This window comes from Hyposmocoma kahamanoa, unplaced genomic scaffold, assembly GCF_003589595.1.
Source record: "Hyposmocoma kahamanoa isolate Upper Pololo Valley unplaced genomic scaffold, ASM358959v1 202, whole genome shotgun sequence".
Taxonomy (NCBI): Eukaryota; Metazoa; Arthropoda; class Insecta; order Lepidoptera; family Cosmopterigidae; genus Hyposmocoma; species Hyposmocoma kahamanoa.
This window is the reverse complement of record NW_020653726.1, coordinates 7492761-7508902: the sequence shown is the minus strand read 5'-3', so window position 1 is coordinate 7508902 and position 16142 is coordinate 7492761. Positions and strand designations below refer to the sequence as shown.

The following is a 16142-nucleotide window of genomic DNA, read 5'->3' as shown; positions in this document are numbered from 1 at the left end:
AGATCTGATTGATTAAATACAATGCGGAGATTTCCTTGCGCGATAAAAATTCCGTGCGAACCACACATGCGCTACGGAACTGGAAGCCTTACAAGCTTCAATCTCTCAGTCCACGTTCTATGACTGTATAAAACAACATACACTTTTCTTCCATTGTTCTAGTTTATATTTACCAAAGTAAGTTTATTAGTTTTTACACTTAGTAAACAAAACATAAGTACGTCATCCAATTTCTTTTTGTTTCTTTGTGAAAAAAGTTTTTATAAACTAACAAAAGATTTTGCTGTTTTTCATAACAAATAAAAACCAATGTCATCGTCATGATTTTTTTCATTGTTGAACTATGAAAACATTTCTATTCCCACCTGAAGCAGCCTGTAGGAACTTTGTTGAAATTATTTGTTTTGTAAAAGGTGGCGTCCACGTTATGTACAGTGCCTAAACCTAGACTCAAGGACTTTACATAATGTCATTTAAATATGAAACTGAATAGAGTTGAGTAAAAAAGTCTACGAAACAAACACTTGTGCGTCTTGTCTGTTCGCGATTCTTGAGTAGCGAAGTGAATTCTCACGCGTAAATTTAAATTGGCGTTGGCCATATGTATATGTATACAAGTGACCGTTAGCTACGAGTAGTTTTGTTGTAAAACCCACACATTTTCCCATAAATCATAGAAGGTATTGGGAAATATATTACTCATTTCTCAAAACGACCTTTATAAACATTTTTAGTAGTTCACAGAACACCTACAGAACTTCTTAAATTTTAGGTGATTAAAATATAAGAAGTTCTGTACGTGTATTCAAAAATACATGTTGAAAACAAAACTCCTTTTTGATAAGTAATTGGTTTCTTAGCATCTGAATGTTCTTTTACTTTATGACGTTCTAATATTTATCAATATACAGCTAGTAACTTAAAGTCTGTTTTTCAGCTATATATTATTTTCATGTATTAAGTATCATGAATAAGCTTTCAAGCGCCGCCGCACTCCTAGCATTTAATGCAAATTGTGGCCATCATTGCTGTAGATAAAGAGTTTAGATACCCAGTTAGCTCTTGTAAATCCAAAGTCTACAAAAAAAAAATTGTCAGTTTGACATTGATTAGAAATCGTCAAGGTAGGCGGTGATAGAATCTCACGCTGTTCTGCTAAAAACTTGACTTTTTGCTTATCTCCGTGCCGTAATTGCGCAGGCGCCGTGACTTCCCACGATGTCGTCTGCCAGATATAACAGATAGGTTATTAGATAAATGTGAATAAGATAATTTGCCTGTTGTAAAATCTTATAAATAAAAAAGGAAAGGGTTTTGGGAATATGTAAAATCTCTGCCTACCCCGTTTGCCGATTAAAAAGTGATCTAATATTTGAAAAACTTTTGCGGGCGTGGGCACATCAAACTCACAAAAGTTTTATTGCAGTCGAATGAATAATAATGGAAAAAAACATTGATTTTTATGTACACAATTTATTTACACGTCGTACGCTTCACCTGATGGAAAAAAAATGTATAGACATTTGCCATTCATCCGTTTATAGTAAAATAAAATATTAGACATGACAGTACAGGGTACCCAATTCGCTACATAAATTATATTTTTGTAGCAGTAGAACTCCTTGTGAAAGAGTTCGCCAGGGGAAGAACTACCACCACACCTATTCGCGTTCGGGTTTGGAAGGGTAAGGGTGCTGGTGAAATTACAGGCACATGAGACTTGTTAACTTAACTTATGTCTCAGGGTGACGGGCGCAATGGCAGTGCCCCTCAGATCTTTCTGTTTTAAAGCTCTGAATGGCGCTGCAACAATTATGGACAGGCGTGTCGTTTACCATCAGGCGCACGACTTGTTCGTCCCGACACTTGATATCATAAAAACAAATGAAACTCAAAACTGCTACGGGCTTTACAGTGCCATTTTCAAGTGTTTTCTGTGTAGTAGCCACCTACTGCTTTTCCATAGAGTAGTATCAACAATATACTGACAAAATTCATTTATTTACATACCTTGAAGATTTTATATTGAATCAATGCAAGCACTATGGCAAGAAAAGTACTGACAGTTTTGTGTGCTGTACTATTTAAGTACTATCCATGACAGGGTTGTCTCTTTCTTGCTCCGGTGTTTGCGCTGGGCCCGATACCCTTTAATCCAGTACGGGTAGGATATCTATTCTATTATTCAATCAATTGAATTTAAAGCCTACGTGTAATAAATAAATTTATTTATTATGATCAACGTTTGTTGGTTTGCTTTATTAAAAATAGATTTATATAATTTTCTTGCTCTGTGTTTTTTGTTCAATTATAAATTCAGTATTAACTACGTTTATCAAAAACGAAATAGGTATAATTACTATGTTATATAACGATACCTGTATAAACAACTTTCGTCGTCCAACTTTTGGGGATCTCAGCTACAATGTTTCGTTCGATTTTATGTTTTTTATTGTTATTAGACTGGCATATCCAAAATCTGTGTAGCCCTCATTGACCTACCAATAGTAGCCCTTCATTACTGTGACTACCTGATCCATCGAATTTCCGTTCTAACAACAATCTAATAATCACCTTAGGTAATCTCCAAATGAAGTCATTTGCTAAGAAAAAAAATTAACAAAGAATTAAAAACAAAATAAGACATTGATATTTAATTTGTAATTTTTGTCTCTAAAGTCCGTTTTCTTTGATTTCAGGGAATGCGAAGAAGCGGGACAGCGTCCCGCCGCCGACCGCCAATTCCCGGCCCCCCGCCACCCCTCCACAAACCCCTCCTTCGATAAAAGGTGAGTCATACACTGACGTCATAATTGTACATAGGGATGTTCGCGCCCTTCTGGACTTGGATGGTCCATAATGTGAATTTCAGTTACAGTTTGGTTGGTTGGTTTGTTCACGATGTATCTACAAAAGTTTACACATTTTATCATTTGAGGAATATTAAAATACAAATTTTTGAAGTTATGACTATGACACATACTTTTTCGACAAAAATGATTTTGTTCAAAAATTTGAAATTCGGTTCAACTAATATATTACATGCATTTTTTATTTGCGTAAGAGAACTACAAGGATAGATCGTACGTACCCTATAAAAAGTACCTAACGTTTGGCCACATATATATAAAAATAATTATTTTCGGATATTTTAAAAACGCTAACAGGCGCATATTTTTTTAGGAAGGAAATCCTTTATACGCGTTCTATAATAAACTTTTATTCTCTTATTTAACTATGTTTAAGTAACTGTTTTCCCACGATAAATAAGCACTAGCCAAAAAAAAATCGTTAGAGATGAACGGTAATGCTGTAACAAGCCGGCGGCGTCGCGGAAGGAAATGAAAAAATGCAATCGCCGCCATACAGCTATTTATGGCTGAATCAACGAAGCGAATAAATTCTCAGCTTTTGATTTTAATTCTGTGATTTCTGACTAAACAACAAAAAAGAGGTATGAAAATTTTTACCTTTTTTTACTGTCCACCATTTTGTTTGTCCTTTTTAAAAACCGTCTAGTTAAAGTAGTACAGTTTAGAAAAAGCTTTTTGTCTAAAATAATCTGTGAAATCCAGTTTTATTTGGCATACTGATTTCCTTTACTTTAAGTATATTCAACAGTCAAACAGGTAGTAGTTACTTTCATGAAATTGTTATTCAAATTTCTTTTTCAGTCCCAAAACACGAATGAGTATTTACAACGCATTCGCCCGATAATGAACGAGAAAAAGAAACGCTTTTATCGTCTCATGCGCAGTTTCACAACACGTTACATAACCTGTTAGGTATAAACAATGGCAGCAAAGGTTGTCCTTTGCGAAGTATGTCAAACGTAACTGGTTCGATTAGGCGAGACGAGCCATTCACGAACTTACTAGTCAGCTCATTACGTTTAGAATTACGACTTATTACACCCGCTTGGGTGATCTACATTCAGTCGATTACTTGCTGTTATTTATTAGAGTTATTTACAATAATAATTATAAGTTTTATTCAAGGATTACACAACTTTCGTGGGATTTTTATCGATAAATCTTTGTACCAGTTTATGATGTTAAAGTCGCATAATTATTGGCGTGACTTGACGGCTTTCAAAGTATTAGACTTTGGTAATGAACTGTGGTAAAGTTTGTTAACTTTTGTGGATGTGAGTAATGAGTAGATCAAACACTTTATTTACCTACAGCTGTTGTTTATTTTATTGATGCTATGCATTAACTATAAATGAAACGAGATTTTAACGAAATATTTTCTTTTTCAGCTAAGAAGAATGGCGTCGTGCAGAAACTCGCATCATCCCCTGCGTCGGTGCGTGTTCGCAACACCGCTGTCGCTCCGCCTCCTTCGCCGCGTAAGCCCACCCCTCTCCGAGTACCTGCTCAGAGGCCTAACACTCTGCCTACTAACAATAAAGGTAAGAATCAATCTATGATAGTGTTTTTCTAGGAATTTATTAAAACGACAGTCAAGATATCGTCTGTTTAAAGGTAATACCACTTAAGTAACATTTTCCATAAAAAGTCTTTAATTTATATAGATTTGGTAAGAAAATCACTGCTGAAAACTCAATCACAAAAAAGCTATACAAGCTTAATAAGAGTTTTATCTGCAGAAAGATGGTGAATTTCTTACAACTGGTACACAATTTGGAGATTTTTTGGTGAAAATGTTGCTTATGTGGTTTAACCTTTAACAGACGATATATTATAAATTATTTAACGTTCTTCTATTGTACAAAACTCATTTAACCTAAACGTAGGAGTTAAAGATTAACGATGACTTTCACTGCCATCTATAGTACTCGAAATAAAACTTTTTAGGCATAAAATGTAGATGGCGCTGCAGGTGCTACATTACAACTGTAAAGAGATACTTAACATCGATAGGGAACTGCGTAGTTCACTTTGTGTGCGGTAGAGGCCGCTAGACGTAACAGTTTTTGTTTTGTAGTTGATTCACGTTTTTAATTATACCCCATTTGTTTAGTCAGTGAGTTTATACGAACAAAATTTTAATTAAGAATAGTTTATGCTTCCGCAAGGAAACATGAAACTGACACTAAAGTAATAAAAATTGCAAAATTACAATATAGGTAATCTAAACTTTCCAAGAACGAGCATGTTAAAATACGCAGCTGTAATTGATAAAGCTGTAGGTTATGTGACAACTGTGGTTGCGTCAAATAATACTTTAAAAAAAATAAGAATAAAATGTTAATTAACAAGTAGGCAATTGCAACTTGAACATTTGCGAAAGTCCCACATTTAGTCGCTTTAAACAATTGTTTCAAAATGAATACAAAGTCTTATGTAAACTGTTTCACATCGTTATCTCACAAGCACTTTTAATTCAAAGAATTTTAAGTTTCTCTTAAACATATATATGTAAGTACATTGCTTATTAAAAAGCTATACAGTCTTAATGTAACAACTGAATAAGATGAAGTCATATATATGACTTTCTTTTATACGCCTTTTGAATGCAAATTATCCATCTAAATTATCCATAAAGTAAGTTGCTGGTATATTGTCTTATTGTGTGCTAATACTTAAAGAAATAGATAAGAAAAATGTATTAACACTATAGCACAGTAAATAAAGAAGCACTGACTTCAAAAGTTTGTGGAATTACATCTATTTGACAAGTTTTATTGAAATCGGTTAACGGAAAGTGGATGAAATCTAATAAAACGTATTCATTTCCTAATTTTCCACTCTTAGAGGTGGAATATTTTCTTCATAATTGAATCCGACCACTACTTTTATCAAAAATCATCATAATCGGTTCACAAATGTTGAAGTAATCGAGTAACATACACACAAGAAATGCAGTCGAATTGAGCACCTCCTCTTTTTTTAAAGTCGGTTAAAACCATTACATGTTTACTATATTATAATAAGTAATCACATTATCAAGTAGTAAAGAAGTTGTCTGTTTGACGTACATACATCACGATTATCAGGCACCCAAATCAAAATCATGTAACTGTAAGGTATTTCACGCGTTGCAGGGCAAATAAAACGTCTGTGCACAGAGTTTGCACACATTACGCCACATGTGGTGTAAGTATGTAACAAAATACGTGGCAATGCGTGCGTACGCGCCGACTGGCCCTGATAGCATCCCTTTGTGACGTTAAAATATACAAATACAAATGTAAATACAACGGGACTTTATTCAGCAAATTAACATACGAGTTGACGTACATACAAGCTTAATTTTCCCGTGAGAAATACTTAGATCGCAGGTTTGAAATCTTGTAGTAAAATTATATAAATATAGGTCTCGTTACAACAAGCATACTTATTAAAAAGGCCTTTTTAAGATTAGAACACATTTCTCGGATTACTTTGTAAATGCATTACTGGCTATGGGGCATAAGATCTTTTATCTCCCGTGTCTGCGATTGCCCTTGTTCTCCTTAAACTCCAGATTCGGAATACAGCAGTATTTACAGATAATACTCTACCACCTCTAAAGTTTAAGAATAATCAACATCAAACTACAATGATAAAAGTTAATCGGTAATCGCCCAATTTACATTAAAATGTAATAACTACATATAATTACGTGCTTCAGGCCCAGGCAAGCTGGCACTCAATTATGTATAATAAACGCAATCCGAATTTTTCATTTTATTTTATTTTATTGTGGGATGACCAACAATTGTATAAAGTGAGTTATTCATAGTAAAAAAATAACCGTATGGCTAATTGTACAATCAACCACATCGTCCACAGATGAATATACTTAGAATAAATATGTAGCGCTAAATTTGAATGTGATATTTTCATTATAATGTGCACTGGGCATTAAAGTGATCATAGGAAAAATATTGTCTAGATTTGAATCAATTTACATACTGTTATACATTTTGATATTAGGAGGTTAACTAGTGCATTTTGTGTTATATTGAGTAGTAGTTAAATTTTGTAATCTATGTATATACCTATCGAGTTCTTAAGTTTTCGCGATTGTTACACATAGGAAATGAACTATTTACCGGATTGAAATCGTGTATATTTGTTTTTTCAAACAAACCAACGTTTCGGGCCCTTTACTGGTCTCATGGTCACGGTTAAGGAACCTGTAGAGGACCCGAAACGTTGGTTTGTTAAAACAAGTATACACGATTTAAATCCGGAAAAACAGTTTCATTTCTTATAGATATATATATATATATATATATATATATATATATATATATATATATATCTATATCTATTTATATGATTAATTAGATATGTAGAACAAATTTCAGAGACAATGTAATTACAAGTAATTCTCAAGAAAAAAATTCGTGGGACTGATCTCACGTGAACTTTTGCGATTTAGAATTGTGATTAGCTAGTGACTCGGTGTTCATTTCTTAATATTTACAGTTAATTTTAGTCCGTTAACTATATAAACCGGTTACTGTTTGTAACACCGTAAGTGTTACATCAATCTTGCAATTTTAAAAATGCTCAAAATGTATTTTTTAAAGTATCTCCCTGAACTCTACACATAGTTAGTAGGGAAAATAACAACAGGTGACTGAGGACAGGGGTGAAGGTGAGCGGTTTCTGTCGACATTTGAATGAAAGTTCTCCAAGTAGAAGTGATACGCAAACAAGCGTGCGGTGCGGAGACACTGTTGCACTCGCGGCCGACCGGCGACCACGACAAAAAATAGGCGCTGGCGCACCGGGCATTTCCGCGCGTGCCAGTTACCTGTATTAGTTGGCTTATAAAAATAATATGCTAATCCGTTAGTTGCTTTAAATAATACAGGACTTATAATATCAGGAAATCAGTGATTCGTTAGTTAATTTTGTTTGATAGTGTGGCTTAGCTAGCTTGGTGTAAATAAATTATTGCCGCATATGGTTTAATTGTAAAAATTTCGGTACGTGTAGTTAAATTTTATTCAAATTGTGTTTTATTAATATGATGAGCCCGCTTCATAAAATAGTATCGTTCTTTCAATTAGACTCTCTGAGTAATCGTAAAAAATTATTACCTCATAAATTGTTTTCGAGTGAAGTCAACATTTCCAGTGATATAGAGGAACTGAAAAGGAATCAGTGGGGTACACTGAACGGATACCATCGAACTAAAGGTAAAATTTACTAAAAATAAAGTTACCACTTTGGTATTCAAATGAAAGTAAAGGAAGATGGGTAATGTTCAGGCTAGTTAATTCTTTACCTAATTTCGGTGGCAATTTTTATTATTGTAGTAAATTTTCAAAGGTTAAATTTTAGGTACATAATATTTCAAGATACTACGCTCGAATATTAGGTAATTAATACTTTATTGTACTGAAAATTGTAATTATATTGTATGTAATGGAAACCTAGACCTACAAAGATTTAGGAAATTAGCTTCATTGCCATATTTTACGAGACAGCGAGAAGTAATAATTTAATTTTGTTGTTCGTTGCATTTTAGGGAATAATATATTGCGTATATTCAGTTATTCACTTGTTAAGTGCAATGTTAATGGGGCGCGAGTGAAGTTAAAGCCATTCAGCTCTTCGCGAAGATCGTAAACTTCCTCCGATGAGTTTAGCTTGAAGCCCATTCACGGGATTTGTTTTCATTTTAGCTCTGAATTGTAATGGCAACATAATTGACAGCAAATGCATCAAAGTGTCTGAGTTGTTGATTTTGAACGGATGCGATTGCCATATAAACGACGGGCGATCGACAACGATGTGTGTGGTATTAGCACGTCCAATCATTGTCCGACTGAACCATTTTTTTTGCTTTTTGAGCCCTTTTTGTTTCATGTCAATTAGAAAGTAAAAAATACTCAGTTCCGTGATTCATACCCACTTTCATTATAGTATGTTACTTCCATTAAAACCTTATTTTAATTGGCCGGACATTGTGGTAATTATAAGTAATTGTAATGTTGCGCGTACCTTTATTTTTTTTTGGATTTGCAAGAAAGCAATATTTTATCTGAAACGACGTCTTTTTTAGCTCGAGTCTACTTTGATAACGTTTAAAAAGTTTACATTAATATTATACATTTTGTAAAATAACTTTATTCAAATATTGACTGAAATAAATAAATTGTTATGGGATGTCATATTAAGTAATAGTTGTAGGACTCATGAACATGACAAACCTGTAGAGTACCAGTATAGTAAATACGCGTGTGCAAAGATTTCGTTCGGGGCGAGCTGTCAACAGCCAACCCTGGTGTGAGGTAGTAAATGTTGGGCATGACAAAAGAAGCTTAAAGTAACGATTTTCGCCCTATTTTGCTTTCGCAATAGAAATATGAGAAACAGTGTAATTGTAAAAGAAGCTATAGTGCCTAACACGATAAAGGACTTCTGTGTTTGGTCGTATGGTAATGATGGATAGTAAAATAACGACACAAATTTACAGAGCGAATGTGAAAGACCCCGGTGTACATGTCTCATATTAACGATGTCCTTAAAATGGCCAGGTCAGAAGTAGCATGAATATTCAGGCGTGTATGGAAATGGAAAATGAATACATCTACAAATGTGCGTGCGTACCCAAAGACAAGTCTGGCAGTTCATTCAGGGTGAGCTGGACCCAACCCTGATATGGGGTAGTAAATGTTGGATAAGCAGAAGAAGCTCAGAAACGATTTTTTCACCATACTTTTCGCTCGCAATAGAAATGACAGTGTAACTCTAAGAAACAGAATGAGGAACAGTGCAAAAGAATATATAGTATGTAGCACAAAAATGGGAATGCTTCTATGCTTGGTTATATGGAAAAGATGGATGGTAGTAGAGCGTAGCGGGTAGAGGTGCATAGTCTTTACCTAACCTAGCCGGAGAAACGCGAGATAGAATACATTTACTTATGCATTTAATTATATATACGTGAATGTACGGATAAATCTTCTACGGTCTATTCTCTGAATACTTGTATATGTAATACTATTCTATGGTTCTTCAGATTTAATGAAATGGCAGTAAAGCGTGTATATTATTTTCAAAACTCTTATTATCATCGTAATGACTTTTACTTTATCAACTTTTGCTTGAATAATCATATGGAATCTGATGTTTTTGTAGTACACTTTATTAATTCACTATAATAATATTGTGGTTAGAAGACCAATTAAGTATTGGTTAGTCTGAATTTTACGTAACTTTTAATTTATTAACATTTTGAGTTTGATATTTTGTGCATTGCGTAAGCAAAAGAGTTTCCGTGTTACATTTTGAAACCGGTACGTGTGGTATTATTGGTGTCAATAATACTTGTAGGTGGAATTCTTTCAATGGAAGAAAGTGTGTTTGTACAGATGGTGGGTGTTTTGATCTCGAAATTATGAACCATTGCATCCTTAATGTTTTTCGGTCATGTGAGTTGGTAATTAAATTATGAAATATGATTCGTTTTGATTATTAATGAGCGTGAAATTAAATAAAGCGAGGATTATGTAGGTAACTACTTATAAAACTGCCTTAACTAAGCCACGCGCCATTTTGATTGTTGTATGTTTGTGTCCATTTGAAATCTAATGTTTTGCATTGCTTTATTAAGCGATTGAAATGTTTTAATTCCTTTTTTTTATAGGATGTAACTTATTTTGAAATATTTTTTGGGTGTAATATTTACCTAAAAAAGGCAACATAAGTACAATGAATACACACCATGCTGAAATGAAATAAATTAATAAAAAACGACCAAAAATACGACAATGGATTAAATAACATAATAATATAATAAATAACATAATAGGCTTAAATATCAAAAGGGTTAAGTAAAAAAAAGCGAAGTTATTGTGCGTTTTTTAAAATTCGTTTGTAGTTGTCATCAAGTCGTCACACGCTTCCCTCTTCGTATCTCGCCGGCTCCGAGAAAGCCATCATTGAAGACACTCCCACGCTTTATTTATTGCTTCCATACCTTATTTTACTCTTCTAAGAATCTTTGCTTCTTTTGGAAATTGTAAGAATATTGAGGTTTCTTATTCAATACACGTATCTACTAAACGTCGCACCGTATAAATCTGTATGTACGTTTACGACATGTTTAACATATTTGTATTTGAAATTATATTATGTATAACTTCGTCCAAAGGTTATCGTCTCAAAAATAAATTCACATTTTTTTACTACAATTACATGTGTAGGCACTTTCCCTGTTACGTTCACAAAGCGGTGCGTCTTGTTCTTTAGCCTTTTAAATAATATATCTTCAATAAGATTCCCTGTTGACTGAACTAATTACCAAAAGAGTTGTTCCATCCCCCCAGATTCCAATTCCCCCATTAACGCTCCCGTGTCACTTTGAACCAGCGATACATTTACATCCATTTCGGGTATTCTGCTTTTAGCGTCAGCAATTAATGTATTTTTTTTCGTCTCGCCTTTCCAAATCTTTTTATAAAAAAATACTCCTTTGTCTTGTTGCCACATTACTTTTTCAAGGAAGTATTTAAATGTTCGACGAATTTCATTGCCTTACAGCAAATAATATATCAATAACAATAATTTTATTTCTTGGCTCTTTCCGATAAAGTAATCAAAACATAACCAGAAATATATATGCTGAACCGCAAAGGCGGTAGCTATAAAATTATAAAAGATTAAAGTCACGAGTCTTTTAAACAAATAATCCGAAAGTCTTTAGTATCTGGGGAGTACCTTCGTGACACCGTGACATTTGTAATTTGTTCGACCATTCTACCGTTTTTATACATTATTGTTTTGTACAAATGAAAAGGATGTTACGAAATTTTCATTTTGCAGTTATTGCGTAATTTTTACGATTCGGCGACAATTATAAATTGGTTTTGATTTCCGCTGACGTTTCATGAAATGTTTTGTTTGATCATTCTACACTTTGGTTTGCTTTGGGTCTGTCTACAATGTCTGTGAAGTAATTATGAATTTTTGGAAAAGAAATTATGAAATTGGAAATGAAACTATATAAAATATATAACCGATTTCAAAAAAGGAGGAGGTCCTCAAATCGACTGTATTTTTTATGTATGTGTTACGCGATTACTCTGACATTTGTGAAGGGATTTCGATAATTCTTTTTTGTTGGAAAGGGGTTGGCTCAAATTTGAAAAAAATATTCCGCCTCTAATGGTCTAATATGAAGGGGTGAATCTGGTTTATTGAATTTCACCCATTTTCCGATAGCCGATTTCAATAAAAATAAAATTGTTGGCAAACTGATGTAATTCCACTTTTAAGGTCGGTTTTTTCAGAATTCTGTACTGAGTTTATTTAAACAAACCTTTCGGGTCTATTACAGTTCCCATGGTCACGGCTCAATGACTATATGATTTCCCAAACAAAGTCTATAGTGTCAATCTGTGACGGCTCCTATGTTCGGTGTCATGTGTGTTCTGTAAATTTATATTTTATAATTTATAAATAAAAAAACTCGACCTTTGTATTTAAGTCGCGTATATTGGGTTCTTTGAAAAAACAAATATACGTGACTGAGATGTGAATTTTTTAATTTTTAATTTAATATCATTCCAATGTGTAATAATCGCGAAAACCTATGAACTAGAAATGATAGAAGTTCGGTTTTGGTTATGTTTGTTTGGACAAATTTAGACGTGTACGCATAACATATGAGTAGTATCATCATAGCCACTCAAAGTATTGACAAAGGCAATGAGTGTTTCCGTTAGGCAAGGCGGGTCAACAGCTAGGTCTTCAGACTCACTACAATTATTGCACAACGCGCCCACCGGCCTAGTCAATTGTTTGGAAAGCTCGAAACCACTACATGCTCAATAAATCTTAATATACCCATTGTTTCTTTTGTTACGCTTCATGTTGCGTAGCCAAACTGTTAGTGAAATCGTTACTTCCAAAAATTGATTTTGCTAAATGATTCGTTGATAGTAGCAGTAGAGCTCCTTATGAAAACCTATTTCTGCCGCCGATCAGTAATGTGAGCATAATGCGTTCCGGTTTTGCACCCTTAGGTGCTGGTGAAATTACAGGCACATGAGACTTGTCAACTTATGTCGCAGGGAGACGGGCGCAGTGTGTTACGGACAGGTTTGTCGTTTACCACCAGGCTCACGACTTGTTCGTCCCATCACTTGCTACCATAAAAAAAACAGCTATGTAGTACGGGAATTATTACGTCATCAGGTTTTTATTTATCATATATTTTAACGAGTTTTGGGTTTTCGTTTAAGTTACCCAGTCCACAGTCTGAAAGCAGGATCGTATATTATTTTTGGAAAATGAAGGAAACCATAAAACGTTGGTTTTGACCGTGAACGAAAATAACCACGTCATAATACTGCTATATCCGCTCTAAAATGTTCATATAAAGCTGTAAAACTGGTAAATTTTCACAAATGTTTATAATTATATGCGCGATTTGGTTTTACCGCTAAAGATAGAATACCGTGCTGACAAACACTTGCAAAAGAATATATTTGACTAAAATAATATTCTCTTATTAATTTCAACTTATAATAATAAGTTTAAGCGCCAATAAAATTTACCTGTGAATATTGTATTCATAAAAAATGCTTTACTTTAGGTGGTTATAATTTTTCGATAGTAGGCAAAGCGAAATTATTGTGAGAGTATAATAATCTTAGATGTTTTGATCATATTTGGCACGGAGCACGAACATTAAGGGTATCAATATATCATTACTGGCATGAGTGGCCAGACGCGCGTTTATCGTTCCTGGCTAGTTTTCAAGTGCCACAAACCCATTAGGGATTATGGTACGCGAATAATATAAAGATAAAACCATGTTTTTTTGCGAGGTTAATTTCCTCATGTGATTATTGGTGCTAAGTAGAACATGGAAATATACGTAAAAATTACAATACAGGTATTACAGATAATAATCTGAGTAGTAATTACATAGTACATAAACGTGCCGCTCTTTTTAAAAAACACGATTTTCGCTGCGAAATTATTAATATTATTACAACTTATTTTGCATTTTTACATCACTCGTCACACTACACGCTTCGAGTACCTTAGATACTCGGCTTTCACTGAAATTATCAACTTTATCGATTTTGGAAAACTATTTACGAACTTGTAAATCGATAATGTGTTAACCGGCTGTAAAACCGTAATAAGAGTTCAATGCTCTACTCCGTTTTTAGTTACATTACAATCGGTTAAAAAGGAACATTATTATGCAATGTACATATGTTTAATTTGAGTGCACGTTTACATATGAACTGGATTAACATGTATTTATGTAATTTTGCTGACAGTAAAATGTTGTTAATGACATAGTACATAGGTATTTTAAAATACTTTTTTTTTCGCCACAGTTTGCAAACGAGAACATACTGTGTTCTCGTTTATAAAGCCATATTGAATTAGTTAGAAGGTAGAGTCTATAAAGTTGACGGAAACAACTCGTTGAAGTTGTTAGCACCGTATCTAACAATAGATTTTCATTGTGCACATTAGAAAATCTGTGTACTCATGGCACTTGACTTTTACATCGTTTTGTAAACAAGGCATTAAAGTAATCACTTCGCTGCTGAAATTAACTTTTAATATCCGTTGTTTTATGTAGTCAAGTCTTCTGGACGAGATGCGCTTGGTAAGTATAAAGATATTGAGTCAACGCACTCTATTGAGTACGAGTTGTAATAATTAAGCAAAAAGCTGATGATAATATTTATGTACACTAAGTGTTGTTTTTCGTGTTTTAATTGTTAATTTAGTCATGAAATAAATTCACGTGTCGTGCTACTACTAATTGACACAGATAGATTGTAGTGTTTCGAGGTTTCGATCGACTGTGTCGTTAATAGTTCCTTTTTATTGCAATTTCTATTTCGAAATGTATGGTGATTTGATTGATTAACCAACAGATGCTGAAATTGGTATTTTTTATATTTTAAAATTGTATTATTGTTTTTGCAAAATGGTTTATCGGTTTTAACTTTAAATAAGAATTACAACTCAAAATATTGTTTTTTACGAAGGTGGATCTTGCGTGCGGGCCACGTTTACCTATAGATGCGATATCTATAGATACATATGTATGTATGAATGTTATTCTATTTTAGAGATTATACTTATGCCAAATGTAAGCCTGCCAAGCAAAGGTGAAATTACACATGCTAAATTACAAGCAACACTTATGTTTAGACAGTATAATTTATTATAATATATTTTGTTCCTTGTAGTTTAAAATGTTTCACGTTTCGAGTTCTTAGGTTTTCGCGATTATTACACATACAAAATGAAACTATTTTTCCGGATTTAAATCGCGTATATTTGTTTTTTCAAACAAACCAACGTTTCGGGCCCTTTACAGGTCCCATGGTCATGGTTGACTGAGTCAACCGTGACCATGGGACCTGTAAAGGTAGTAAGTAAGGTGCAAGGTGTAACAAATATACGCGATTTAAATTCGGAAAAATAGTTTCATTTCCTATGTTTCACGTTATTGAAATAAGTCTGTACAATTTTTTTAATTTTTTTTTATGTATTTGCAAATTTGTGGTAAAAGTAGGATAAACGTCGGAAGCCGACGCATACCGATCTATTATAGACCGCCATACTTTCTGTTAGTTTATGGTTTTACATTTTCCACTTGTATGCGACATGCGGGCGATTCGCTTATCATTGTCGTTGGGCATTTAGAACTGTGAATAACATAGAGGTTTAGAATAACAACGTAGTTTTTTAACCTCAATAGTAATATTAGTCTCTTGATATCACATGTGTTTGCACTTTGAAAACGCAAACAAACAACAAGGCAGTACCACTTTCTCTTCTGAAAATTCCATTCCTGTTGTGTAGTGGTATTTTTCCTTTTTGTGGTATTTCTATCAAGTACTTTTTTCTCCATCTATCTTTTCCCAATTTGCTTTGCTTGCGTCGGTTTCAATCTGCTTTCATGTCTCTGTCCCTCTGTCTCTGTCTCTTTCATATGTCCTTTCTCATCTCTTCTTTCTCTAGAGTATCAGTGTGAATTGTAGACTTTCTGGTTTTCAGACTTCTGTTTGCTTTTTTTCCGGGAGCTTTCGCTAATGGTCGTACAGCCTTTGGCGTAAATACGAAAGGAGTGTCAGAAGGAATTGCTTGAGCACGTATGTAGAAGGGTTTAGGCGAAGTTTGAAGAATACTGCTGCTATGAAGTCTAGATGGTGCATTCAAAGTTTCCGGACCTTCAAATAAAGTTTT

The 16142-nt window shown here is 33.8% G+C and overlaps 1 protein-coding gene across 2 annotated transcripts in view; it reads left to right on the top strand.

Moving 5' to 3' along the window:
* Nucleotides 1–16142, top strand: part of LOC113226795 — a 97379-nt gene that overhangs the window by 51368 nt on the left and 29869 nt on the right. For both annotated transcript variants that reach the window (XM_026459548.1, XM_026459549.1), the window contains exons 4-5: nt 2700–2789; nt 4262–4414. In XM_026459548.1, the coding sequence (XP_026315333.1) occupies nt 2700–2789; nt 4262–4414 (243 nt within the window). The remainder of the gene's footprint in view (nt 1–2699; nt 2790–4261; nt 4415–16142) is intronic.